General features: G+C 35.8%; 1 protein-coding gene across 2 annotated transcripts in view; it reads left to right on the forward strand.

Moving 5' to 3' along the window:
* The window catches only part of LOC111054882 (serine-rich adhesin for platelets), a 255970-nt gene that overhangs the window by 60029 nt on the left and 168513 nt on the right, over positions 1-27428 (forward strand). For both annotated transcript variants that reach the window (XM_039425154.1, XM_039425155.1), the window contains one exon: positions 16983-26187. In XM_039425154.1, coding sequence (XP_039281088.1) covers positions 18183-26187 — 8005 coding nt within the window. In that variant the 5' untranslated portion in view covers positions 16983-18182. The remainder of the gene's footprint in view (positions 1-16982; positions 26188-27428) is intronic.

Here is a 27428-nt window from a genome sequence, read left to right on the forward strand (position 1 = left end):
CGATCGATTGATAGATTGATTGAGTACTCTATTTATGTAGATTACAATATATACTGGCTTTTACACTTATATACGATAGCTTACAATAAAGCAAAATTATAGATGAATTTACATAATATAGACTGAGAAAATTATTTTTGAACTGCATATCATTTTCTTAGTCTTTATCTATATTATAAGAGAGAGTAGGGTTGTGTGTGTTCGTTTGTTCGCTTCAAAACATGTCAACTTGTGGATTGCATACCGGAAAAACGGGAATGATTTAGATCTCCAAAGTTTGAACATAGATTCTAAAAATATCAATCTCGTGCACCTGGAAGCCCAAATTTCAATCTTCCTTCTAGATTTTTCAGAATTAATGTTCAAATTCATCTATGTTACCGTACTTAACCTTAATAATATTGTTTTGATAATTGATAAATATGTTTGATAATAATGATAATATTTTTATTGCGAATATAATAATAGTATTATTCTAATAATTAATAATATTTTCATTTTCACAAACTCTGTATGGTGAATGTGAAACAACTACATCAAAGAAATTATCTCAAAAACATCTGTTTAGAAAAAACATAGTTTTGAAACTTCGTTTTCCTGATGCAATGTTTAGGCCTACATGTGGCATGCATTATTAATTTTTGAGCTAGAACAGTTTTTTGAGACAAAGTGCTAAATAAACGTCTACAGTTTCATCAATGCTGTATTGGCAATATGAAAATGCATGCAGTTAATATGTCTCTGGATAAAGGTGTTGATATTTACATAACGAAATTATTCTCTTCCATTTTTATTTAATTAAAATTTCAAAATTATTCGAGCCATGTTAGAGTGACTGACTCACTGTACAGTCAGTCGAAAATTTTAATATTGGAATGAGGGGTATTTTGGCAAGCTGAGCAAAAAAATAAGGTCATATGCACCTTTTCGTTATATCTTCAAATGAAAAATGAGTTTTGTGGGTTGTCAAAACTCCCTCTGAAAGGGAAACTATTCAACTTATTCTATCTTTTAGTAACATAACAACGATCATCCATCCATCTATTATCTTCTATAATATAATAAAGGAAATAACTGGATTATACACGTATACAGGTGTAAAGTATAAGAAAATTATGGTTGACCCATCATCACGTCTGAAGTACTGGACTGATTAACTTGAAATTTTGCATATAGATTCTTGCTCAACCGAGGATGGTTATAAACCTATTTTGAATTCTTCAAGATTTGATTACATCAAGTTTTCAGTTTGTCAAGTTTTCAATTATTTGTCATGCTTTCAGTTGTTGTGAGGAAGCAGCAGAACATTTCTCTTAAAAGGGAAAATAGAAGATAGGTATTAGATTGGGAATTCTTTTCGAATTATAAAAACAGGTTTTCCGTCGCACCCAAATTTTTTCCGCCATTTTGAATCCAACTTCTTTTTTTTAATTGGAAGGTGGTCATATGATACATGATTCCGATACAGGATTTCCAGAGAAAAGGTATGGTGAAAACCGCACATTGATATCTCATTTGGATGATATATCCATCTATCTATCATTTTCTATACTATAATAAAGGAAAGAACTGGCTTAAACACGAATACACGTGTAGAGGATAGGAAAATTATGTATGATTTGACTGATTCACTTGAAATGCTGCTTATAAGTTCTTAATCAACCGAGGATTTTTAGAGACCTATTTTCAATTCTTCTAGATTTCATTACGTCGTTTTAAAATAGACCTTTGCAAGCACGGGTTACCTGCTAGTGTATATTATATAGCGAGAGAGAGGAAAAGCGAAAAAAGAGAGTGAGTGAGAGCTAGAGAGAGTATGTGAGCGTCTAGGAGGTACTAAAGAAAGAGAGATTATTGGGAGAGAAAAGAGAAAAAAAGAAGTGAAACCAATGATCAGATAGTGAGAGAGAAAATGAGTGAGATTGAGTGTGTGATAGAGGGAGGTGTGAAATGTTTATGCGTGAGAGAGAATGAGAGACAGTGGGTGAGGATGAAGAGAGAGAGAGAGAGAGAGAGAGAGAGAGAGAGAGAGAGAGAGAGAGTGAGTTTGTGTGAAGAGAAGATCAAATTTTGATTAGATAAGATTTCTTCAGATTCTAGAATCTAGATAATGTGTAACAATGATGTTTACTTTTGGTTACTGAATGAATTCCACAAATTATCAACTAAATATTTCAATTATATGTGGACGAAATATATTTTGTCGATGATAATATCATTGGATGATATTGTGCTGTCTATCTACATGATATTGTTCTATCTACATGAAACGGTGACATTCAAACGTGTAACGTTTACTCTTAGGATATCCTCTTCATCGACACACTCAAAAGAGAGATGAGAAAGAGAATGTGAGTGAGAGAAAGGCATACAGAAAACTAATAGAATTAGAGAGAGAGAGAGAGAGAGAAATAGACAGTGTGAGAGTCAATTTTGACGCCCCCGCATAGTCTGGATAGCTAATTTCCTCACCTATTGTTCGCGCTGTTTTGTTTTTGTGTCTACGTTGTAGCTCGATGCCAGTCCACTCTGTGATCGTGATGAGAACAAGCCAGCTCGTTGCATATCAAGTGGCCATCATCAGAAAGCCTTTTGTTTCCAAAATGGCCGTGCTCACAAAAAATCAACGTAAAGTTTGTGGTGATAATGTTACAAGAGGTGTGGGCTGAATTCGAGATTAGGGTGCTTCGAGCTTTTGTCTCTCATTTCAATTGAAAAATCAATGTTTTCTGGATAGTTTCAAAGCCTGCCTCATGCTTTGTCTGCACTGTAATTCAATTACATCTGCATAATAAACGAGGATCATATTCAATTGAAGACATATTTCACAGTTTCAAACACACCAATTCACTCCGCAACACAGAAAATTTCATACAACTGATATCAGATCAACTTAAAAAAATCCTTATAGAACTAAACACAGCCAAACATAACACAATACAATTCAATACAACATAATGCTATATCAGAACTTCGTTGTTGGTTGTGTTTAGTTGTTTTGTATTGGCTCAACTTGAATTCATTTGGGTTGCATTTACTCTAGAAAGTCTAGTTTGTGTATTTATGTGTTGAGTTAATTCGATATATTTATGCTATACTCTATATGCTTTTAAAATGTATGAATTCAGGGCTACTTTCTTGTATTTATAAAATAGAATTATAGTACCCTTTAAAATTAATAAAATAATAGAATAAGAATACAAATTATATCTACTAGTTTCGGTGAACACACCATCGTCAGGTTATAAAAATATAGGATATATTATAATAAAGTTTTCAGGATAGAGGCAGCTGCTAAAATAATTTACTTGAAGATTATATTTAGAATAACAAAACTATTGGTAATCATTTATTTTTAAAACCTGACGATGGTGTGATCACCGTAACTAGTAGTTATAATTTGTATTCTTATTCTATTATATTATCAAATTCAAAGGGTACTATAATTCTATTTTATGAATTCTATATGTTATATTTATATGATTCTATATCCCATTGAGTTTTGTTGAATATCCTTTTTCTGAGTTGAGTTGTGTAGTTCAGTTCAAATTTATTTTTGCAAAACTCTTCTCGGGTATCCCAGATCCCAAGACCACTCAATTCAGTTCAATAAAGTTCAATTCGACTCAACATAGAGTTCTATAAGCTTGAATGACGATTTTCTAAATTGTCAAGTGATTTTTTCTATTGTTCTATGGGAATTTAGGTGGAATCATAGTTATCTGAGTTCTAGTATCCAGCTATTCTGGTCTTTATAGATAGCGAGCTTAATATACTCTAAGGAACATTTACTAACATAGGATAAAGACGATATAGAAATAACCTAGCTTGATCCTTACCAGTATGTTTTTACGATATTCTCCTCCACAAAAGATTCAGACGTTCTTCTCTGAAAAACTAGACTAAAAGAAATAGTATCGCTAAGCAATGAAGAACATTTGTTTCTTTTTTCTGTGTTAGAATGTTCCAAGCACAAAAGATCCTTTCTTCATTTCGCACTGACTAGAAGACAGTAAATTAAGAAGAAAGGAAACGATATAATTTATTATACAATCTAGAAGATTGATTGCAGTTTGTACAGTAGAAGTGATCTAATAAGACAATCTAATGAATAAGAAGATAGTAGCCAAACAAAAAAGATACCGTAATCAATTTATGAACGGCGCTCCAATATAATTGAGACATTACGTATTACCCTTTCACATTCAAATAATTGAATCTATCAATCTTTGCGTTGTAATCGAGTCAAAGGATAGTCATTAGGGTCTAATTGATACTTTCAAAAGACAAACTGCTATAATTGAAAGCACGTCAGGCTACGTATATGCAGTACAATGAATGCGTTGTTTCATAACCTGTATTTTTGTTTCATCATGTATTTATTTCCTCATATTTTTCCTGTACGTTTTTCTTTCTCTCTTTGTAAAATTAAGAATGAGACTTGAATATTTTATACGAGACTAAGTATCAACAAACTCTTTCCCTAAACTAATATCAGAATTGGATAGAATATAATAGAAATGACATAATTTCAATGTTTATCATCCTGCTTAGTAATGTAGTAATTGCATTCAATCTCTAATCTGTACCTAGAGATCCTGAATAATAAAGTGAAGTAGAAACTGGAACACAGTTTTGCCAAGAGGACCTCGGAAAAGTTTAATTTGAACAAGAAAAACTCGAACAGATGAGATTGAACACTACAGCAATATGGGGAAATAGGACGGCATACTCAGTGTAGACACTGGGATATCAACATTATGAGGTGGCTGGATTCAAATGGATGGTAGTAGAGAGACAGTGATATAGTAGAATCAGCAATGATAAAAAGAGAAATGAGGAAGAAGAAGAAGAAGAAGAAGAAGAAGAGAAGAAGAAGAAGAAGAAGAAGAAGAAGAAGAAGAAGAAGAATAAGAAGAAGAAGAAGAAGAGGAGGACGAATAATATGGAGAAAAGAGGAAATGAAGGATTCCCAACTCACCACCATCTTGATTTCCCCAGGCGTTAAAGACGTCTGTTTTCCCTTTCTTATTTCTCTTCTTTTTCTACTCTCCTTCTCCTCATACTACCCAACCAACTATCACTCTGAAAGCACTTCATCAATATTTCTTTCTTATTCTCATTCTCATATGCACCTCCTTGTTCATGTATATTTCTTCTCCTCCTCATCTTGTTCTTTCTCTCGATCATTACTATTACTATCCCGAACTATTATCCCCATTTACTCCTGTCTCCTCTTTCATTCTCTCTGTCACCCTCCTTCTTCTTCCCCTCCATGCCCTTCTCTTCCGATCTCTGATGTCTCTTCGAATGTTTCCAATTTCTTTTTACAATTCTAAGTTCCTTCACTGCTATTCATCATTAATTTCGTCATGAGAACTCTCTATCAGTATCGTTAAATCTCATTTCCTACCCTTTTCGTTCAAACTAGCCTTCCTTCTTCCGTATTTCTTTTTTCCATAATATTTCTTCTCCTATTCCCCTATTAACCAATTTCCCCCTCTTATTGAGCATCTACTCATATCCCCATTCATCCAATGCACATTAGCTGTCGCATCAATGCACACCAATATTTTCGGCACAAAGTTCTGTAATTCTTGTTTCACTCACTTGTGGTACAAATTGAACGGACAGGTCAATATATTGATTTTTGTTCGATATGGACTTTTGAATATGTGATCACATCCAGGCTATATCGCCTCAGAATGTGAGAGAGAGGAAGATTGAAAGTAAACCGAACAAAGGTGAATTATTATGATATCAAGTGGAGGAAAAACTAACAATCAATATACTGTAATACAATCGGAAAGAAGAGATAAGTCGCATGGAATAGAGACAGAAAGAATTGTAAGAAGAAGAAGAAGTCAGAAAACAATGAAATGGTGTACATTGGCAATGATGTTATTGCTCCAAAATGTTATCTCTCAAACTAGCCTACTTACGTCCGCACACGCGCTTACGCGTGAGATTCCTCTCCGCTTGTATTAAGTGAGTTTCCTGTTTCTTTCCTGCACCTAAACTGTAAACTTTTTCTGGTACGGTACCTCATTATCCATTGCCAATAATAGCCATTCCTGGTTCGAGTAGATGAGGATGGAGGAGGAGATAGAGTGGTCGAGGAAGGGTAGTGGAAAAAGAAAAAAATGAAGAAAACGAGGAAGAAGAAAAAGATGATGATGATGAAGAAGACGAATAATGAGATTGAACGGATAAAGAAGGACAGTAAGAAAAGGTGAAATAGAAGTATTAGGAGGAGTAAAACAGGGAGAAAACAGAAGGGAAGAAGAAGAAGAAGAAGAAGAAGAAGAAGAAGAAGAAGAAGAAGAAGAAGAAGAAGATGAATCAATGGAAAAAGGGAGAGAAAAAAAACGGGATTGAACATTTATCTGATCCCTTCTCTCTCCCTTCCCATCTATCAAAGTAGGTCGTACGTGATTATGGGTCTCATCAGTGAGAAAAACTCCTGAACAAGGAAAGTCGACACATTGGAGGAAATTTCTGGTTTTGTATTGTTCCAGTTACTCTTTCCCAATACTTGCACGTAGTAGAATATGAGTGGACATTGGATGGATCTGATAATAAATCTTAGTTAATACTTGTTAACATATTATACTTAAATATTTCCTATTATCGTTCATTCTGAAAATCAACGAATTAATGATCAAATTTACCGAGAATAATGATAACACAGTTGGATCCTGCTAAAGCTGTACCATATTCAGCAGGATGTATTTTTCAGCATTAAAAGAAAGTACTGGTCCTTTGAAGTCAGAAAATTAATCTATGTGAGGACAATGAGATATCAATTGGAATTTAGCCAATCTCTAGAAACAAGTAGTATTCATTAATAATATTTTATTCTAAAACAATTTAGGAAGCAGAGCTTATGCATAACCATTTACATTATGCATAACCAGTTTGAAGCATTGAGTTTATAATTTTTTTTTGGAAATTCAAATCATTCGTCAACCACTGTTGATTCAAAGCTAAAACTGAAGTGAAATTGAAAATTATACTCTAGAGAAATAGTGCAAACAACATCTAGAGAAGAACTCTTATTTGACAGAGTATCGGAGGCATTATATATTCAACAAAATTTCCCAAAAATATCGGAGAATTATTTCCGAGCAGCCAATCTAGAAGAAAAAATAACTGGCAAAGTTAATCTTCATCGTCCTACACAGTTTAGCAGACCAAACATCAAACAGTGAGTGAGAAGTAACAGTCTATCAGAAGCCAAACCCGGGGAATTTCTTTCTAAATCGAAAATTTCAGTCATAATCTCGTAGAAGGAAATGGGAATAGCCGGGGGGAAATTAAATTCATCGATCTGAGAGAGACCGATGCGTTGTTCTGGTCCCAAAGACGTGGGTGGACCCCCCTTACCATCTACCATGGTTGGGGGGAAGGGTGAACCCTTAGAAAGTGTACAGAGCCTCGATGACACGTGTGCAGGGTTGAGCGACCCCTTAACACTTCATAAATATTACGTACAGTTCATAAGATGTGTCAGGTGTTAACTATGCCCTTGACTTTAGGAAGGCCTATGCATCTGTTCCAGACCGTTTAATTATGACTTGAATGGGTTTTGCAGATGATTAACTTCTTGAGATGACCATAGAACATGAATGTAGATTGGAGTTTGTATGTGAGAATGTATTTTTCTGAGATAGTTTCACATACCAACGTACCATGGTATTTAAAAATCTGTCGCATGAAAGTATTATTCACTTAATGAAGAAGAAGAAGAGAAGAAGAAGAAGAGGAGGAAGAATAATATGGAGAAAAGAGGAAATGAAGGATTCCCAACTCACCACCATCTTGATTTCCCCAGGCGTTAAAGACGTCTGTTTTCCCTTTCTTATTTCTCTTCTTTTTCTACTCTCCTTCTCCTCATACTACCCAACCAACTATCACTCTGAAAGCACTTCATCAATATTTCTTTCTTATTCTCATTCTCATATGCACCTCCTTGTTCATGTATATTTCTTCTCCTCCTCATCTTGTTCTTTCTCTCGATCATTAACTATTACTATCCCGAACTATTATCCCCATTTACTCCTGTCTCCTCTTTCATTCTCTCTGTCACCCTCCTTCTTCTTCCCCTCCATGCCCTTCTCTTCCGATCTCTGATGTCTCTTCGAATGTTTCCAATTTCTTTTTACAATTCTAAGTTCCTTCACTGCTATTCATCATTAATTTCGTCATGAGAACTCTCTATCAGTATCGTTAAATCTCATTTCCTACCCTTTTCGTTCAAACTAGCCTTCCTTCTTCCGTATTTCTTTTTTCCATAATATTTCTTCTCCTATTCCCCTATTAACCAATTTCCCCCTCTTATTGAGCATCTACTCATATCCCCATTCATCCAATGCACATTAGCTGTCGCATCAATGCACACCAATATTTTCGGCACAAAGTTCTGTAATTCTTGTTTCACTCACTTGTGGTACAAATTGAACGGACAGGTCAATATATTGATTTTTGTTCGATATGGACTTTTGAATATGTGATCACATCCAGGCTATATCGCCTCAGAATGTGAGAGAGAGGAAGATTGAAAGTAAACCGAACAAAGGTGAATTATTATGATATCAAGTGGAGGAAAAACTAACAATCAATATACTGTAATACAATCGGAAAGAAGAGATAAGTCGCATGGAATAGAGACAGAAAGAATTGTAAGAAGAAGAAGAAGTCAGAAAACAATGAAATGGTGTACATTGGCAATGATGTTATTGCTCCAAAATGTTATCTCTCAAACTAGCCTACTTACGTCCGCACACGCGCTTACGCGTGAGATTCCTCTCCGCTTGTATTAAGTGAGTTTCCTGTTTCTTTCCTGCACCTAAACTGTAAACTTTTTCTGGTACGGTACCTCATTATCCATTGCCAATAATAGCCATTCCTGGTTCGAGTAGATGAGGATGGAGGAGGAGATAGAGTGGTCGAGGAAGGGTAGTGGAAAAAGAAAAAAATGAAGAAAACGAGGAAGAAGAAAAAGATGATGATGATGAAGAAGACGAATAATGAGATTGAACGGATAAAGAAGGACAGTAAGAAAAAGGTGAAATAGAAGTATTAGGAGGAGTAAAACAGGGAGAAAACAGAAGGGAAGAAGAAGAAGAAGAAGAAGAAGAAGAAGAAGAAGAAGAAGAAGAAGAAGAAGATGAATCAATGGAAAAAGGGAGAGAAAAAAAACGGGATTGAACATTTATCTGATCCCTTCTCTCTCCCTTCCCATCTATCAAAGTAGGTCGTACGTGATTATATGGGTCTCATCAGTGAGAAAAACTCCTGAACAAGGAAAGTCGACACATTGGAGGAAATTTCTGGTTTTGTATTGTTCCAGTTACTCTTTCCCAATACTTGCACGTAGTAGAATATGAGTGGACATTGGATGGATCTGATAATAAATCTTAGTTAATACTTGTTAACATATTATACTTAAATATTTCCTATTATCGTTCATTCTGAAAATCAACGAATTAATGATCAAATTTACCGAGAATAATGATAACACAGTTGGATCCTGCTAAAGCTGTACCATATTCAGCAGGATGTATTTTTCAGCATTAAAAGAAAGTACTGGTCCTTTGAAGTCAGAAAATTAATCTATGTGAGGACAATGAGATATCAATTGGAATTTAGCCAATCTCTAGAAACAAGTAGTATTCATTAATAATATTTTATTCTAAAACAATTTAGGAAGCAGAGCTTATGCATAACCATTTACATTATGCATAACCAGTTTACAGCATTGAGTTTATAAATTTTTTTTGGAAATTTAAATCATTCGTCAACCACTGTTGATTTAAAGCTAAAACTGAAGTGAAATTGAAAATTGTTACTCTAGAGAAATAGTGCAAACTACATCTAGAGAAGAACTCTTATTTGACAGGGGATCGAAGGCATGATATATTCAACAAAATTTCCCAAAAATATCGGAGAATTATTTCCGAGCAGCCAATCTAGAAGAAAATAATAACTGACAAAGTCAATCTTCTCGTCCTATACAGCTTAGCAGACCAAACATCAAACAGTGAGTGAGAAGTAACAGTCTATCAGAAGCCAAACCCGGGGGAATTTCTTTCTAAATCGAAAATTTCAGTCATAATCTCGTAGAAGGAAATGGGAATAGCCGGAGGGAAATTAAATTCATCGATCTGAGAGAGACCGATGCGTTGTTCTGGTCCCAAAGACGTGGGTGGACCCCCCTTATCATATATCATGATTGGGGGGGAAGGGTGAACCCTTAGAAAGTGTACAGAGCTTCGATGACACGTGTGCAGGGTTGAGCGACCCCTTAACACTTCATAAATATTACGTACAGTTGATAAGATGTGTCAGGTGTTAACTATGCCCTTGACTTTAGGAAGGCCTATGCATCTGTTCCAGACCGTTAAATTATGACTTGAATGGGTTTGCAGATAATTAACTTCTTGAGATGACCATAGAACATGAATGTAGATTGGAGTTTGTGAGAATGTGAGAATGTATTTTTCTGAGTTAGTTTCACGTACCAACCAACGTACCATGGTATTTAGAAATCTGTCGCATGAAAGTATTATTCACTTAATGAAATTAATACCACTTATTTCACAAGTAGGTATTATAACAGAGAAAAAAGCATAAGTAGATAGCATATTGTGCTATCTTTTATCTATGGTATTATTCTAGGTGAGGTGTAATGCCAATTTTTTCAGCATGAATTACTTCCTCAGAATAAATTCTGGAAGTCAATTCATACCCCTCTGTTTGTCCAGCGACTCTGAAATCAGATGTTGTTAATCAATCAAATACATTTTTCGATCGATAAATGCATTATTAGTCTATGTAAAACATAACCCAAAGATGCGTTTTTGAATTTAAAAATATTGCAACCGATTTATAAAATGAGTAAATTTTAACAGCAAGAATTGGAATTCAGATGAAGTTATTGTAACTGCAAATATATTGATGCTCCGATGCTTATTGCTTGAAGAATCTCAAATCAGAAAATTAATGCTATTTGTCTCTTCCTGTAACAATCAAGGAATAATTTGTGAGCTTCCTTTGACGCCAAAACAATCAGAACAAAGTTCACGGACATGTTTTGTGATGACTAAAACATGTTATCTGATAACTAAAACATGTTTTGTGTTGACTTAAGTGCGCCAGGTGCACATAAACTGTCGTTTCCTGCTCATCAGACCGTGGAACGACTCGTTTGTGTTTGAAAAGATCCTCCCCAAGTCAAAAGTGCGTGATGTGAGCTAATAGAACACAATCTACTGCCCTCAACTAGTGATTAAATCATGGAGCTTTTTACTAGTTTGATTCCTCTGAACTTTCAACCGATTATGATTCCTTATATCTTTCGAAATGGAAAAATAATCCACTAGATATGCTTTTTCTGTACTTATTCTGTCACGAACACTGTCAGCATAATAATATTATCAAATGAGAATCCAAATTGAAGGCTGTCAATTGCTGCTAAAATACAATCTCTTATTAATTTTCATTCGAACACTTTCAACATTGGATGAATATGAAGCACTGATTATATATTGGAGTTTGTATGTGAGAATGTATTTTTCTGAGATAGTTTCACATACCAACGTACCATGGTATTTAAAAATCTGTCGCATGAAAGTATTATTCACTTAATGAAATTAATACCACTTATTCCACAAGTAGGTACTCGTATTATAACAGAGAAAGAAGCATAAGTAGATAGAATATTGTGCTATGTTTTCTCTATGGTATTATTCAATGGGAGGTGTAATGAGAATTCTTTCAGCATGAATTACTTCCTCAGAATAAATTCTGGAAGTCAATTCATACCCCTCTTTTTGTCCATCGACTCTAAAATCAGATCTTGTTAATCAATCAAATACATTTTTCCTACAGTTACGTTGAAAAGTGGCCATTGCTGCACTGATTACAGAACGCAAAGAATCACTTTTCCGCTCTAGTGCAGGAAAAATTTTTCTGCACTCCAGATTTGCAACATGGCAACGCAAAATACTTAGTAGGTTATATTATGGAGCAACAGTGCAGCAAAATCAAAATGAAGTTGGTAACAGTGACTGCTGTAGCTGCTATAGTGAGCAGAGGTGCAACGAAGCACAACGCGCTAATTATCAAGTATATATTATAACCAGGGACAACATTTTTATTCAATTTGACAATAAATTAAGGTTTTTATCAATAATAAAATTACACAGAAAAACATTTGATGCATTTCAGGCAATTTTACCCATAATTACCCACTTTTCATATTCAATGGTAACTGTAGGAAAAACTTAATGTGAAATACGTGCGCAAAGTTCCTCTGCTGCACTCAACAAACCATTCCGCCCTCGCCTACGGCTCGGGCGTAAACGTTTCTTTCGGTGCAGCAAACTGTAACTTTGCGCACTAGTTGCACAAATAACTATTTTCGATCGACAAATGCATTATTAGTCTATGTAAAACATAACCCAAAGATGCGTTTTTGAATTTAAAAATATTGCAACCGATTTATAAAATGAGTAAATTTTAACAGCAAGAATTGGAATTCAGATGAAGTTATTGTAACTGCAAATATATTGATGCTCCGATGCTTATTGCTTGGAGAATCTCAAATCAGAAAATTAATGCTGTTTGTCTCTTCCTGTAACAATCAAGGAATAATTTGTGAGCTTCCTTTGACGCCAAAACAATCAGAACAAAGTTCACGGACATGTTTTGTGATGACTAAAACATGTTATCTGATAACTAAAACATGTTTTGTGTTGACTTAAGTGCGCCAGGTGCACATAAACTGTCGTTTCCTGCTCATCAGACCGTGGAACGACTCGTTTGTGTGTGAAAAGATCCTCCCCAAGTCAAAAGTGCGTGATGTGAGCTAATTGAACACAATCTACGCCCTCAACTAGTGATTAAATCATGGAGATTTTTACTAGTTTGATTCCTCTGAACTTTCAATCGATTATGATTCCTTCTTATCTTTCGAAATGGAAAAAGAATCCACTAGATCGGCTTTTTCTGTACTTATTCTATCACGCACACTGTCAGCATAATAATATTATCAAATGAGAATCCAAATTGAAGGCTGTCAACCACTGCAAAAATACAATCTCTTATTAATTTTCATTCGAATACTTTCAACATTGGATGAATATGAAGCACTGATTATATATTATATTATAAATGCTGACAGTTTAAATTCAAACTCACTTCTATGTAATACTACCAGGTAGCCTGGGGTCTAATTGAAAACTTGACCTACTGAAATATTGAAGAATTTAAAATATGCCTGTATAACAATCCTCTGTCTATTAATAATCTATATGCGAAATTTCAAGTCAATCAGTCTAGTAGTTCAGACGTGATGATGCCTCATTCGTGGATTCCCTATCCCGTACGTGTAGGAGCCAATTATTTCCTTCTTTATAATATAGACTAGCAGGAAACCCCGTGGGTCCAATTGCCCCGTGGCAGGGTCTAATGGAAAACTTCATAACTCCATCCACTAAAATCTTGAAGAAATGAAAATAGGTCTATAATCATCCTCGGTAAAAATTTTTAATTCAATTCAATTCAATTCAATTTATTTTTTCCTTCTGAATACAATTCAAAGCAGTTACATAGAATCTTGAGCAATAAATTTTATACAATTCAAGAAATGATATAATATACTTACTAAAAACAAACAACAAAATATAGAACTATACTAAACAATAGAACTCTTGAGCTATCACAATTTTATTCTTGTATAAAATTCTTGTATCAGATAGGAAAGAGCTTACATAGGCAACAAAGGCCTGTGTGTAAGCTCGAGTTATCGTAACAATATGAATATAATTATAAAGAGAGATCTCAATTTTTATTAGAGATCTAAACTACATTAAAATAATTTTCAATTATGAAACTATAATCCCCATGCATTAAGAAGGGATGAAAAAAGTGGAAAACTAAATTATAAATAACTTTAAATTTAGAAATAAAAAAGAAACTGTAAGCAAAATTTCAAGTTAAACAGTCAAGTAGTTCAGATGTGATTATGGGTCATTCGTGACTTTCCTATCCCGTATGTGTGTATAATCGTAAGCCAATTCATTCCTCAATTATATTTTAGATTAGGTACATTACTATTGACACGTCTAGTTATGGTGGGTCAAGATATGAGATGATTTTATCTTGTTATCTTAGAGAGGACAAATTAATAGGTATGTAGATTTCATTGGGTGGGAAGCTTGATCTGGTTCCGAGAATAAACTGTGAATAAATTATAATTTAAACTTAAAATTTGAATTCAATTCGTATTCGGTAGTTATCTACGGACATACTCGTACTCGAACCAAAATTTTTCTGTCTCTCTTAGTAACTTGCTACGCTCGCTCTAAAACTTCCTCAAAATCATCCAACAATAAAATTCAAACAATTACCGTATAATTGACTGTTGGCCGTAGGAAATACGGCGAATAAGGGAAAACGCAAAAACATCAGACGGATGTGGTGTTGATATCAGTTGAGCCCTTTCCCTCTCTTCTCCTTCCATAAAAGGGTGACCGGAAGGGTGGGGAGGGCCCTGGGAATTCCTCAGCTCCGGTTCTGCTCCACTGATCTCCTTAATCGTCTTCATATCCTTCTTCCTTCGTCCTTACTTTCGTTTTTCTTTTATCGTTATATTCTCGTCACGCATCCAGGATCCATCCACCTGCAAGCCACCACTATAAAGTCAACCGTCATTTCACTTTCTTCTGTTCCCTTCTTCATCATTATCTGTTTAGCTTCAAGTTTTCAAAAAAAATATATGTCATCCCTCTGTAGATCAAGGATAATTCAATCTCCTTCCTCTCCTTCTTTGTCTCTTCCCAGTATACCATTACAGCGCTGAGGTAGCCTTAATCAAATCAAGCAATATTTTAGAATTAGATCTTGGCATTCCTTCAAGTTTCCACAACAACAGACAAGTTTAAAAATAAAATAAGTTTCAAAATTTTGATTAATACAACAAATAAAGTTTTATTCGATGACAAAATCATTATTCACAATGTTACAAAAATATTATAAAATCTGTTTGTTCGATAAAAAATAGAATAAATGAATGTTAATTTCCCAAAAAAACTAAAACTACAACATCAATTACACAAAATATTAGATATTGTGTATCCCCAGGTATGATTCAAAATTTATGGTGTGGTGACAAATTCGAGAGCTGAACTCCTATAAATTCCATTTATGGGTTAAAAATTAGGGATGGGTATCAAAAGACAAAACATCGATGTTTTGAGCATCGATGTTTTTTTCTCCTGAGCATCGATAAGTGAAAAACATCGAACAGTAAACATCGATGTTTCTAAACATCGATGTTTTAAACATCGACGTGTTGCCGTACATTTCACGGAAGACTATTATATCCTTAGAGTAACTCAGATAGTGAAATCAATTTCCTTTTTTATGCGCATGTAAAAGAAAGGGACAGAGCTTTTAAAAAGTAGTTAACAATAAAGGAATATTATTGATTGGCAGCAACGAAACTGTAAGTTAATAAATTGTTTGAAGTTGTAGGTAATCAGACTCTACGTTATCAATGGAGATTGATATTTTATCGAATATAAAAAAGAAAATCCAATAATAGTTGTGTCAGAAACCTCTCGGGATATCCTCGAAGAATCTGTCTTGAGATTTCATCCTAAGCTAATTTTAGCAATCATTGTTACTCATAATTGTATTCATTCAATACCTGATAGTTTTATTTAGGAAATGAGAATGAATAGAGGTGTTTTTTTATGGCTATCTACACTCCATACAATACGAGGACCTCTATTCTAGAGCTAGATTAATAATTGGTATTAAACGTATGTTGAGGAAAGCACTAGTAATAAGAAAAACTCTTTCTTCCTAAGAAACGAGAAATCCGACCTCTTATTCAATTATAAATAGGTATCTAACCTTGACAAGGGCCACAGTTATGTAAATCTTCAAGAGTATCCAACAGTCTCACATAAAAATACAGAGAGCCTGATTGAAAAATTCCTTTTTGTTGGGAAAAACATCGAATGACCGATGTCTAGGTAAAACCATCGATAAGTGAAAAACATCGAACAGTAAACATCGATGTTAAAAACATCGATGTTTGATGTTGAAACATCGATGTTTCTAAACATCGATGTATCGATACCCATCCCTATTAAAAATCACTCCTTAGTGGTTCTGAACCCGTCTGCGGCTGTAGGTCCACTCATCTCTCATTATTATCCTCATTATCTCATCATTCTCATTTTCAATGCATAAGCCTAAAGCTTAATATGTAGGCATGACCCCTAGGAAAAAATGATTCTATTAAATGTATGTGAATGAAAAGATTGTTCTTATTTTATATATGTGAGGAACCTACTCCAGACTCACATCTATCAATCAATTTTTTGAAAATCAACTCTGCTTTGATTCTACATTATTCATGTGAACTTCCTATTTATTCTAAAAAAATTACATTTAATATGAATTTACGAGTTTGTGTTGCTTGAATGGTTCCAAATTTTCTTAAATAACTCAATATTATTCGTTACAAGTGGTAATTGAGTGTAATATTTCTAATTAATTTATCAATTCAAGCCATCTAAATTCAAAATTTATAGTTTTCATTTTTGTTTTGGACTGAAATTTTATCAAAATTGTACACGTGAAATTCTAAACTTATTTCGGACTTTTTCACCTATAAATTTGGAAGAAAAAAAGCACAAGGACTATCTTATTATTTTATCTTTCAATGTTATTACATTAGTGTCATTTTCATTGTAAATAAAATAAATTCTCATGACTGAGTCTCATTCATGTTGATAAATTATTTGAATTGTTATGAATTATGAGCTCTTTCAATGATCTGCTTATTATCAGGTTTTGTGGAATTTTCAATAACTCAAGGATTAACATTATGTTTATCAATAAGAATAAGAAATAAAAAATTAATTGAAATCAAAAAACCACATAATTCTCTTTTCTGTTCGCAGGTTATCTTCGCTGAAATGAGTCAACGCCGGAGTCTCTGAACCAGTAGAAAGTGAATACAAATCAAGAGCACAGGAACAAATTGAGGAACGAGAACTAAAAGAAGAACTCAAAAAACAAACTGAAGGACCAACTCAAGAAGGAAAACTGAAAGAAGAACAGACTGTGTAAACCAAAAGAAGAGAAATCAACTCAAGAAGGAAACGTGAAAGAAGATCACAGTGTTGAAGCAGTAAGCAAGACCAGCCTACACCGTCTATATTGAAAAGGACACAGCTTCAAAAGCAGCAGTCCCTAATCCAGAATCTCCCTTATACATCCCTAGAACATCCTTTGCAAAGAAGATCCACTGCGACTCATTAATTATTTCTGTCGAGCAACGAAGCTATTTAGAGATCCGCGCCTGTTTGCTATTCTCTTTATGCGAGAATTGAACCACAGCCGCTGTGTCAGATAATATGACATGCGTAGGTTCAAGGCAGCAGCTATCTCATAAAGCTCACAACTCGCTTATTATAAGCACCAAGTATGCGAAAGGATATTATGGTGGAGTGTGTTATTGGGAATTTAGAAGCTGCAATCAGAGATCATAGATCTGAAATTGTTGAATTTCTCCTAGTACAGATTTGAGAGTATGTTAGAGAGTGAAAGATTATATACATTCAAAAAGGAAAATATACATTATACAGTATCGTAAATTCGAATCTGAGTTTCATTAGTGATAAAAAATTCACTGAGAAATTGAGATTATGTGAAACGGTAGCGTAAAATAGTGGATTTTCAAAATAAATAAATCTACAATCTAGTTTTTGAAGCATAAAATTTATTGATATTCAACATCCATCCCAGATCTAATATTATGTGAGACGGAAGTGTAAGACTCTCAATAGTTGAGAATCCTCAACCTATGAACTAGGCTAATGAATCTGATACTATGAAGTATATTGCTTCTTTAATCAACACTTGGAGAGTACATTCAAGTGTATTTCAATCGAGTACTTCAATGTAACTTCCAATTGTCACCAACGCACTGGCATAATGTTATCGAATAATTTGGATTTGTATGTGGACTGTTTGAAAGTAATGAATCAAATATATTATGTCCACAAAAAATCAATATCGTAGGTTGAGAACCAGGCTAAGAAAGCTCAAAACGTTTCTGATGTCTCAAAACAAAACTCACAAAATTTACTTCACATGAGATGGATGTACCAGACTCAGAATCATTGCAATACGTCGATGAAGGGGACGAGTCTCCCAGTCAATCTCAGTATGTTTGGAAGAAAAAGAAGGCGATATTGACCAAAACAACTGATAAAAAATGTGATTCGGAGGCGAATATTGGTGATGAAGAGCAGTCAACATTCGGAGGAACCCAACGCGCAGACAAAAATCGGATTGAAGATGATATTCTGGTTGGCGAGAAAAAGGATGAAGGATCTGAGGTGTCCGACTTTTGTGCATCCTTGAGTCCAACTGCTCCTCTGGTCCTGAGGAAGGATGTGGAAGGATCCTCCTCTGAGAAGGATTCGATAACAAGTAGTGCAGGAAAAAACTCTCTAGATACTGTCGATGATGTCGAGGGAGGAGAAATATCGTTAAAAATTGGAGTAGAAGAAATGGATAAATTGTCTGTGAAGAATACTGATAAAAATTCATCAACAGATAGTAATGGAGAGGAATCAAGTAAGGATGATATTATCAAGTATTGTGCTCTAGATTCGAAACAGAATTTGAAGAAAACTAGTGATAAACATGGTGGAGAATCTATGGAAGTTATGGAAACATTTTCTGTGGAGAGTGTTGATGAGGATTCAACTACAGATATAACTGAGGACTCATCAGATATCACAAAGTATTGTCCACTAGATTCAGGGAAAGAACTGGAGAAAATTGATAATAAATGTGAAGGTGGTGAAGGAGAAGAAGAAAGATCAAAGAAAGATGATGACAAATCGGAGGATGATGTGGGACACGATGAAACGTCGAATCCGGGAAACTCATCCGAGGCATTTGAGAGTGTAACCTACGATATAACACTAGAAGAAGACATCTTAGTTTGTGTTGTCATCAAGGAAGGAAAAGCAGAAAACGAAAGTGATGATTCAGAACGAAAAATAGGATGGAAGAATGGCAAAAATGTATCGTCTGACGAAGACGAGTGCTGTACTTCTTTTATAATCGCGGACGATGGAGCTTCAACGTCTACTAATGTGGATGAAAGCAGGAGCAGTGATGAAAGTGGAGAGCAGATTGATAGGAAAATTGAGAAAAGAAAAGGAATAGAAGAAACTACCAGCGAGGAGAATCATAATGGAGATGACAAAGCTAATGCAGAAGTAGAATCAGAAGAAAAAAGAAGTACAACAACGAATGAGGAAAGCAGTCAGAGTTCGAGTTCTAAAATTGTAAAAGAGGGAGAAGGAGATAGTCAACTAACAACAACGTCAACCAGTAGCGTTGAAGAGGAATCTAGTGAAAAGTCATTAGGACTTGAAACATCTGACGAACATGAGTCAGAAGAATTTCTACCAAATGTCAATACAGTTTTCCCAGAACTGATAGACAAAGAAGATATCATCAGAAACCTTCTCAACGAATATAGAATCAATACTGGAGGACATCTGAGCAGTAGAACTGTTACTGAAAATAGTAGCAGATACAGGGAGGAAAACCCAGAAAATCTGAAAATCACTCTCGCATTGGAATTTGATAGATCTGAGAGTTTCTACGACGAATCCACATGCTCAACAGTGGAAACCGAACATGTAGATTATTTCATCAGTGTAGATAACTTGTGTCCGGGTGATAGTTATCAAAAACTGACCGTGAAATCACTGAGTAGTTCGATTGAAGATGTTAGTGAAGAAAAATTGGCGGACTATTCAAGCCTAGTTGATAGGACGTTCTCGTTCCTGAGACAGGAGGATGAGAGCACAACAGAATCCAGTGATGAATTATTACTGGAAGAAGGGAAATTGGATAAAGATGTTGGAGTGCAGACTATGATAACGCTCCTGGAGGAGATTGAAGTGGTGGGAGGCGAAGGGAATGGGGCATCTGAGGAGAATGATGATAGAAATAGTTGTATAGGCGAGAAAAATGATGAATGTCATAAAGGAAATGTCGGTAAGGATGGAAAAAGTAGCAAGAAAAATGGTAAGAGTTGTAGAAAAGATGGGAAAAGCATTAGGAAGGGAGAAGAAAGCAATGAAAATGGGGAACCCATTGATGAAAATGTAAACAATTCTGACAAAGATGAGAAATTGAACAAAAAATATGGAAAAAGTGTGAGTGAAAATAAATCTAGCAAAAATGATGGGGAAACAAGTTTTAAAGGTAAGGGAAGCAAGAAGAAGGAGCAAAACTCTATGACTGATCAGCACAGACAAGTTGAAAAGCATTCGAAGACAAAAGAAAATAATGAGATTTATATTAAACCATCAAAGAGTTCAACCTCTAATCCTCATCAACAAGGGAAAACTAAAAGTGATGCTAAACATAATTTACCCAACATACCAAATAAGTTAGAAACGGGTTTTCCAACCAAAGATTCCGATTCTGACAATACCAAAGACAGTTTTACAAGCAACGGAGATGATACGGGTTCAACTGATTCTGAAAATATTGCTCAAAATAAGATTGAGGAGGTAAAGGATTCTAAAGAAGACGATAAAGTTGAGGATGTAGAGGAAATAAGTCAACTGGAAACCTACAGCATATCCGAAAGCAGTAGTGGCGATGAGTATTACTACGATCCTGAGGAAGAAATTATTCCAAGCTACTCTCAAACTTCAGAGATCCGTTCAGTTATGGGCAGTGAAGCTTTCTTAGGCATGGTGGAGGAGTGCAACTTCGGAGATTTCCAAAACAAAGCAGTGGAGGTCCTCAGTATGTTTAGGAGACGTTTGATGCCGGGTATAACGAACGCCAACGACTGGATCGGATATTGCGAAACCCGCTATGAGGAGGATCCTGATGATGATCGTCTGGGGGTGATTGATGAAGAAACTGAGGAGGATGAGGATGGAGGAGGAAGTAGTGGAGAAGGAGAAGATGATGAGGATACTCTAGAAAGGACAAGTTCAGATGTGGATGAGGAAGCAAATAACGATGACAAATTTGAAGACGATGTAGTATCAAATCTGGACTCACCTTCATTGAACTCAGAAAAAACACACAAAAACCTAGATGATATTCGAGAGGTGAATGACCGTTACAAATCTGTACAAAAAGATTATGAAAGCATTGAGACGAGTCCTACTAATTCATCAAGTTCAACAAGAACCCTCAATGAATGTTACAAATCTGAGCGTGATGACACTACCAATGAAACAACCCCCACAAATTCATCCAGTTCAACGCTGAAAAATCTAGATAGAGTGCAAGAAATTAACAACCGATACAAGAGTTCAGCTGAAGTTGAGTGTGAAGATGGTGTAGAATTATTGACTGATAAAAATGATGCAAGTAAAAGAAAGTTAGGAGCTGTAAGGGAAGATTCGATGGATGGGGAAGCGACGTTATCATCGTTGAACTCGGAACTAACTCACAGAAACTTGGATGATATGAGAGAGGTTAACGATCGTTATAAGACGTTACTTGACGAAGAGGATACTACAGTAAGTGAGATGAAAAAGGAAGAGGAAAGAGAAGTTAAGTTGAGGAAATATGATGGGGAACATGAGGAGGTATTTTCTAAGAATAACATCAATGAGATTGTGTCGAAGTCTGTAGTTTTGAACAAGGAGCTGAACTCGAAAATTGCCTACAATTTGATCAAGGTTGACGATAGGGTGAATTGTGATCCATCTTCAAATAATAACAAATTATCTTGTGACCTACAACAAAATAACAGGAAAATGTCAAAGAATACAAAAATGAATAATGGGGATCGACAAGGTTCTACATGGAAAATGAAAGATAAGATATGTGATTCATCACAAGGAAACACAAAGTCGTTGAAAAATTCCAAATCAAAAAATACGAATCAACATTGTTCAACTGTTAAGACTTATGAGGAAACTAAGGATCATTCGACCGATACTCACAATAGTAAATTATCAATGGAATCTTCGAAAAATAATATAGATTTGTTGACCAGTTGCAATTCGAATGATTTGTTGAGAATTGATGAACAGTTCTATAACATTTCATACACAGAAAACGATTTTGATAATGATAACACCAGTTCACATCTCAACTTGGATCTACTACAAGGTTGTAATACAAGTTTTATAGAACCAAAAGAGGGCGAGCAACTAAAGAATCGTACAAAATCATGTGATGATTTTGACCTCTTGAAACCAAATACAAGTTTACTGCAAGGATTGGACGAAAGCTTGAAATCAAGAGTAGAACAACAGCTGCAGGACTTGGAAGAGATTAACGAAGGTGATTCTACTCCAAGATCTCTTAAAATTGATGTGTTACAGAAAGTTGGGAGTGACTATGAAGGCAGGATAGATTGTTCTAATGAATATAATGGTAAACCCGATAAGCTGAATTTTTTGGATGATGAGTTGAAGTCGAAAGTTGAAAAGCAAATTGAAGATTTGAAAGAGAGAGACAGTGCTACACGAGTACCATCATGCTCGAAAGTATCCTCGAAGTCATCAGGTCTGCTGGGATCTGAGAATACACCACAAAAGGTGAATGATAAAGACTCTTCGAAAACTGGAAGAGGAGAAAATAGGTCGAAGAAAACTGCTAACAAAGATAAAAATGTAGTCGCCAATGATGAAACAAACAAAGTCCCAACTAATAAACGGAGCAAAGAGACGGTGAAATCGAATAGCAAGAACGAAAATGAAGGAGTGGTGAGGAAGAATGAAGGGAATCAGGAAAATACCAAGGTGAAAACAAGCGATAAAATTAAAAAAAGATCTTCAGAAGGACCTTCCAAAACAAAACACAAAAACCTCCAGGGAGAAAATGAGCGCCTAAAAACAGTTCGAACCACAGCAAGTTCAATTCCCAAACCTAAAATTCGCATTTCTGAGAGTACTTTGAAAACGAAGGACACCTCAGAAACTGAGAGTGTTTCGAAGAAGATTAATCTCAATCAAAAAGACAAGTTTGATGATACAGATCCTACACCAATCCCACTAGTAGTTAACGACTCAACAGACAGTGTGTATACTACATCTGGAGAGAGTACTTCATCGAGTGAATCTTCCTCAGAAGTGAAGGACACCTTGAAGGACACCTTGAGTCTGGACCAGGTTGCAACTCTCTATCCAGTCATAATGTCGAATGAACAGATTAGCAATGAAAAGTGTACAATAAAGGATACCTCCACAACTGAATGCACCTTGAGAACAGATGATTCTTCGATAATTGAATGCGATAAGAGTCGGGATCAAGATTCAACTTGTGTGATTTCAAGTGACCGAATTCGCAATGACAAGTGTACAAGGAAGGATACCAGGACAACTGAAGGCACCTTGGGAACCTCGACTACTAAGTGCACCTCAGGCGAGAAGAAGACAGGTGTAGACAGAGCCATCGAGCCGTATCACCAGGAAGAAAAGGACGGAGTGATGGGGAAGGAGCCCTTCACACTATCAACGGACAGCTTAGTATCGACCTGTTGTTTGGAGCATGCGCAGTGCTCACGGCCCGTCATGGCGATGGAACTCGCCAGTAGTGAGCTGAACGCCGAGCAGGAAGCGCCGTCGTCGCCTGCGCGTCTGTCCAGTGCGGAAGTCGGGCAGGACAGTCTGCGACGTCCTCGTCGACATGGAAGCGGTGACGAGTGTCGGCGGCACTCACCGCTAGAGTGCGCTGGTGACGAAGTAACTAGGCACCCAGCTGGTGAAAACTGTGAAAAACTAGTGATAACACGAGATAACGTCCCCCAATCTGTACAAAACAACTCCCAAGATAAGAAACTTCGTGAAAACTCATTACAAGATAACACTAACTGTGATTGTTCTGGAAATATTGTGAAAAATCCCAAAGGACCTAGTGAAAATTCAAGTATTGTATTAACTACCTGCCAAGACAGCTCTGTGGAAGAAGTGATAAGAAACTGTGAAGTAGAGGTTTGTGAAAATTCTGTAGATAATAAGTGTGATTGTAAGAGGAGTTCTCTAGATTGTGAACATTCCACTTTAGAATCAACTACCAGCTCTCACGATAACTGTGGAAGTATTTCAAAAGACAAGGAGCTTCCAATAAGTTACGATCATTCTTCTGTGAACAATCAAATAAACAATCTTTCCCAAAATGTATCAGAGACTGATAAACGTTCTGGAAACGATGATTCTCACGATGAGGTGCTTCCAAATCATGTAGATAATTATTCAGAGAATGAGATTTCATGCCATAGATCTCTAGATAATCAAGCTCAAAATGACGATACCATAATTGGAAAAAACGTTACCAAAACTACTGATAACTCAAACACACACAATCAAAATCGTGATCTCGATCATTCGTTGTTGTTAACCAAGTGTACCAAAAATAGAGATAGTGATAGTGCTGATTACAGAGTAGAGAATACCCCTCATTCAAACTGTGAATTTGATGAACACAATTTCAATGGAACTAGTGCTGGGACACTTGGAAATGATAATGAAATACGTGAAAAGGATTCAAATAGTTGTTTAGAGAGTGTTACTAATAAAAATACTAGTGACTCAGAGAATAGTAAGAACATTAACAGTGTTGTGAATCACTCCCATTCCGAATTAAAACAAACTAGCTGCGTGAGGAACGTGAATAATACTTTCTGTGAATTGAAAAGTGATGATAAAGAAAGTGATAACAATAACTACGAGACTAATTTCGGTTGTGAAGGAAAATTGAGTACATCTACTACAAAACCTGGTGATGAAATTCGAAAATCAAATGAAAGTCGTAACGATAACGTTCTATACAATATCAACAAAGCAGTAGCGCTCAATTTTGAAGAGACCTATTCCTCTGAACTGAAATACTTGAACGTTTTGAAAAAGTTGAACTCCGAAGTGAATTCACGGAGTAAGTTTGACAAAAAGATTGAGAATGAGTATGAGATCTGCACTTCGTTCGTGAATGTTGAGTCACCGATAAGAAGTGCGCTTGATAAGATCAGTGATAAACAGAGTGGAGTAGACAAGGATTCAAAACAAGAAACTTTAGAAGAAACGAATGAAGATGAGAATCGCAATGTCAACCTAGAAAATAGTGCTGATTACAACAAAAATCACAAAGTGAAGGCTGGATTGAGTCTAATCGACAATTTGTTTGATAAGCGGTTATCAGCTGGACTTTTTCAGTTCAACTCTAGGAATTTAGATAAAAGCTTGCCAACTGAGATCGAAAAAGATGGTGCACGCAAATATGATAAAGAGAGGGCAGTAAATTCAGGAGGGGAACAAGGAGAAAAGGGATTAAGAGGAGTGGGTGAAGAAGGAGAGAGAAGTGTAGAAGGATCACAGGATAGCGGTTACGAAAAGTTCAAGCAGGAAGTAGGAGAGAAACAAGGAGGGAGAACAAGAGTTGAAGCAGAAGAGGGCGTTGATGGAGAAGAGGTGACAAAGAGAGGGGAAAGAGAGAGAGGAGTAGAAGGTTTTCAAGTAGTAGGAGGAAAAAAGGTTGAAAAGTTTCAGGAGGAGAACACTTTTGAAAGCAACTTCAATCAGGGATACCAAAAAGGTATAGATGGAGGTGGTGTAGATAGTACAGGAGTGGTAAGCAAGGAGGGAGTGGTCAATGATTATGAGGAAACAGTAGAGAGAGAACAAGAAACAAAGATGAGACAAAAGAAGAAGACGGACAATGAGGTGACAGAAGATCCTCCGGTGGACAACTCGGGAGACTGTTGCAACGGTTACACGCACCGACCAGCAATCAAATCGGCGCTCAAACGAAGCACCAAAGACCGTAAATCGAAAAAGAAGCACAGAGTCCAATTCGACGAATCACTAAACAAGTTTTTCGACGCGGATTATGTGATCCTGATCCGCGAGGAGCCCGACGATGGAGTGTGTGAGTGCGGCGAGGACTTCTGCTACGACTGCACCGAGGATGAGGACGGCGGAGGTCAGGAGGAAGTGGTGCAGAGTCCTAGGTTCGACTTGTGCGCGGCGTTCGAGCCACCCCAGGAGTTCGTCGACCAGGTCACCCTGAGTCCTCCCGATGGCTACAAGGACATATCGCAGGGATACTGTCCCCACCATCATGGCAGCCTCTATCAGCCGCGCAGATCCACCAGAACAGGTGAGTCAACGACCGGAGTACATTATTTCCAATGAAATGACTGAAAAATATGTATGAGTGTTGTGGAATTGTGTGAAGTAATATGGGATAACATCATAGTTGGCATTACAGCACTATAGCATTATAGTTATAACTAGTAGTTCTGCGAACAGAAGACCTCGCTCATGAATACAACTTCAAATCTGATGAAAAGGGCCAGTAAAGTAAGTACAGTATATTATATGAAGATTTAGTCATGATTGAATCTATTATTTTCTCCATTGAAAGTGCTAGAGACACTGTTTCCAGGGACACCGGACTTATCAAGGAGTACTTTTATATCAAATACATACCTTTTAAATGAAAAAGACTAAGAAATTGTCAAAAAACCACAGATCTATTGATACTCAGAAAGACCGGTTTCGGTCATTATCAGAGTTTATCAGAGATTGACAATGGTGTAATAACCGAAACCGGTCTTTCTAAGTATCAATAAATCTGTGGTTTTTTGACAATTTCTTGGTCTATTTAATTTAATGTTAATAATTACCACAATATCAACTTCTCAACTACACAAAAAGGAAAAAAATTACCTTTATACCTTTACATACACATTTTTCTCTACAAAAGCAGTATTGGACTTCAATACAATATAGATTTTTTTCAAATAATTCATCCAATGTTAAATCAATTTAATAATAATAATAATAATAATAATAATATAATAATAATAATAATAATAATATAATAATAATAATAATAATAAGATGATTCAATTTAATTATTCTCATCATAATAATTTATTTTATAATGATATATTATTAGAATAAGATAAAACAATATTAGTATTATCTGCAAAAAAATCTGGCAGGAACGAGAATTGAAGATGGGTCCCACAGAGTGACAGACCACGGTCTAACCGACTTGCCCACCATGTGCTCGTAACAATAGATGCGAAAAAGTATGGTAATGAATCGCTGTATCTTCAAAGACACATCCTTTCTGGATTGAGGTTAGTTCGGTTTTTTAAATATTACAAAAAAACCAGAGGTTTTATCAAAAATCGTTGCACATACGTTTCTGCGCCTTGTTTCGAAGAACTTGCATACCAAATTTCATCCAAATCGAACAATAACTGCGACTGTAACTGCGGTACAAACAAACAGACGAAAGCGAGTCCGGCTGAGTAGGGATAGCTCCATTAAAAATCATTGGAATATATTATAATTTTCACTGTAATGATCACTGACTCTAATAGTGAT

The sequence above is a fragment of the Nilaparvata lugens genome, chromosome 3 (assembly GCF_014356525.2).
Source record: "Nilaparvata lugens isolate BPH chromosome 3, ASM1435652v1, whole genome shotgun sequence".
NCBI lineage: Eukaryota > Metazoa > Arthropoda > Insecta > Hemiptera > Delphacidae > Nilaparvata > Nilaparvata lugens.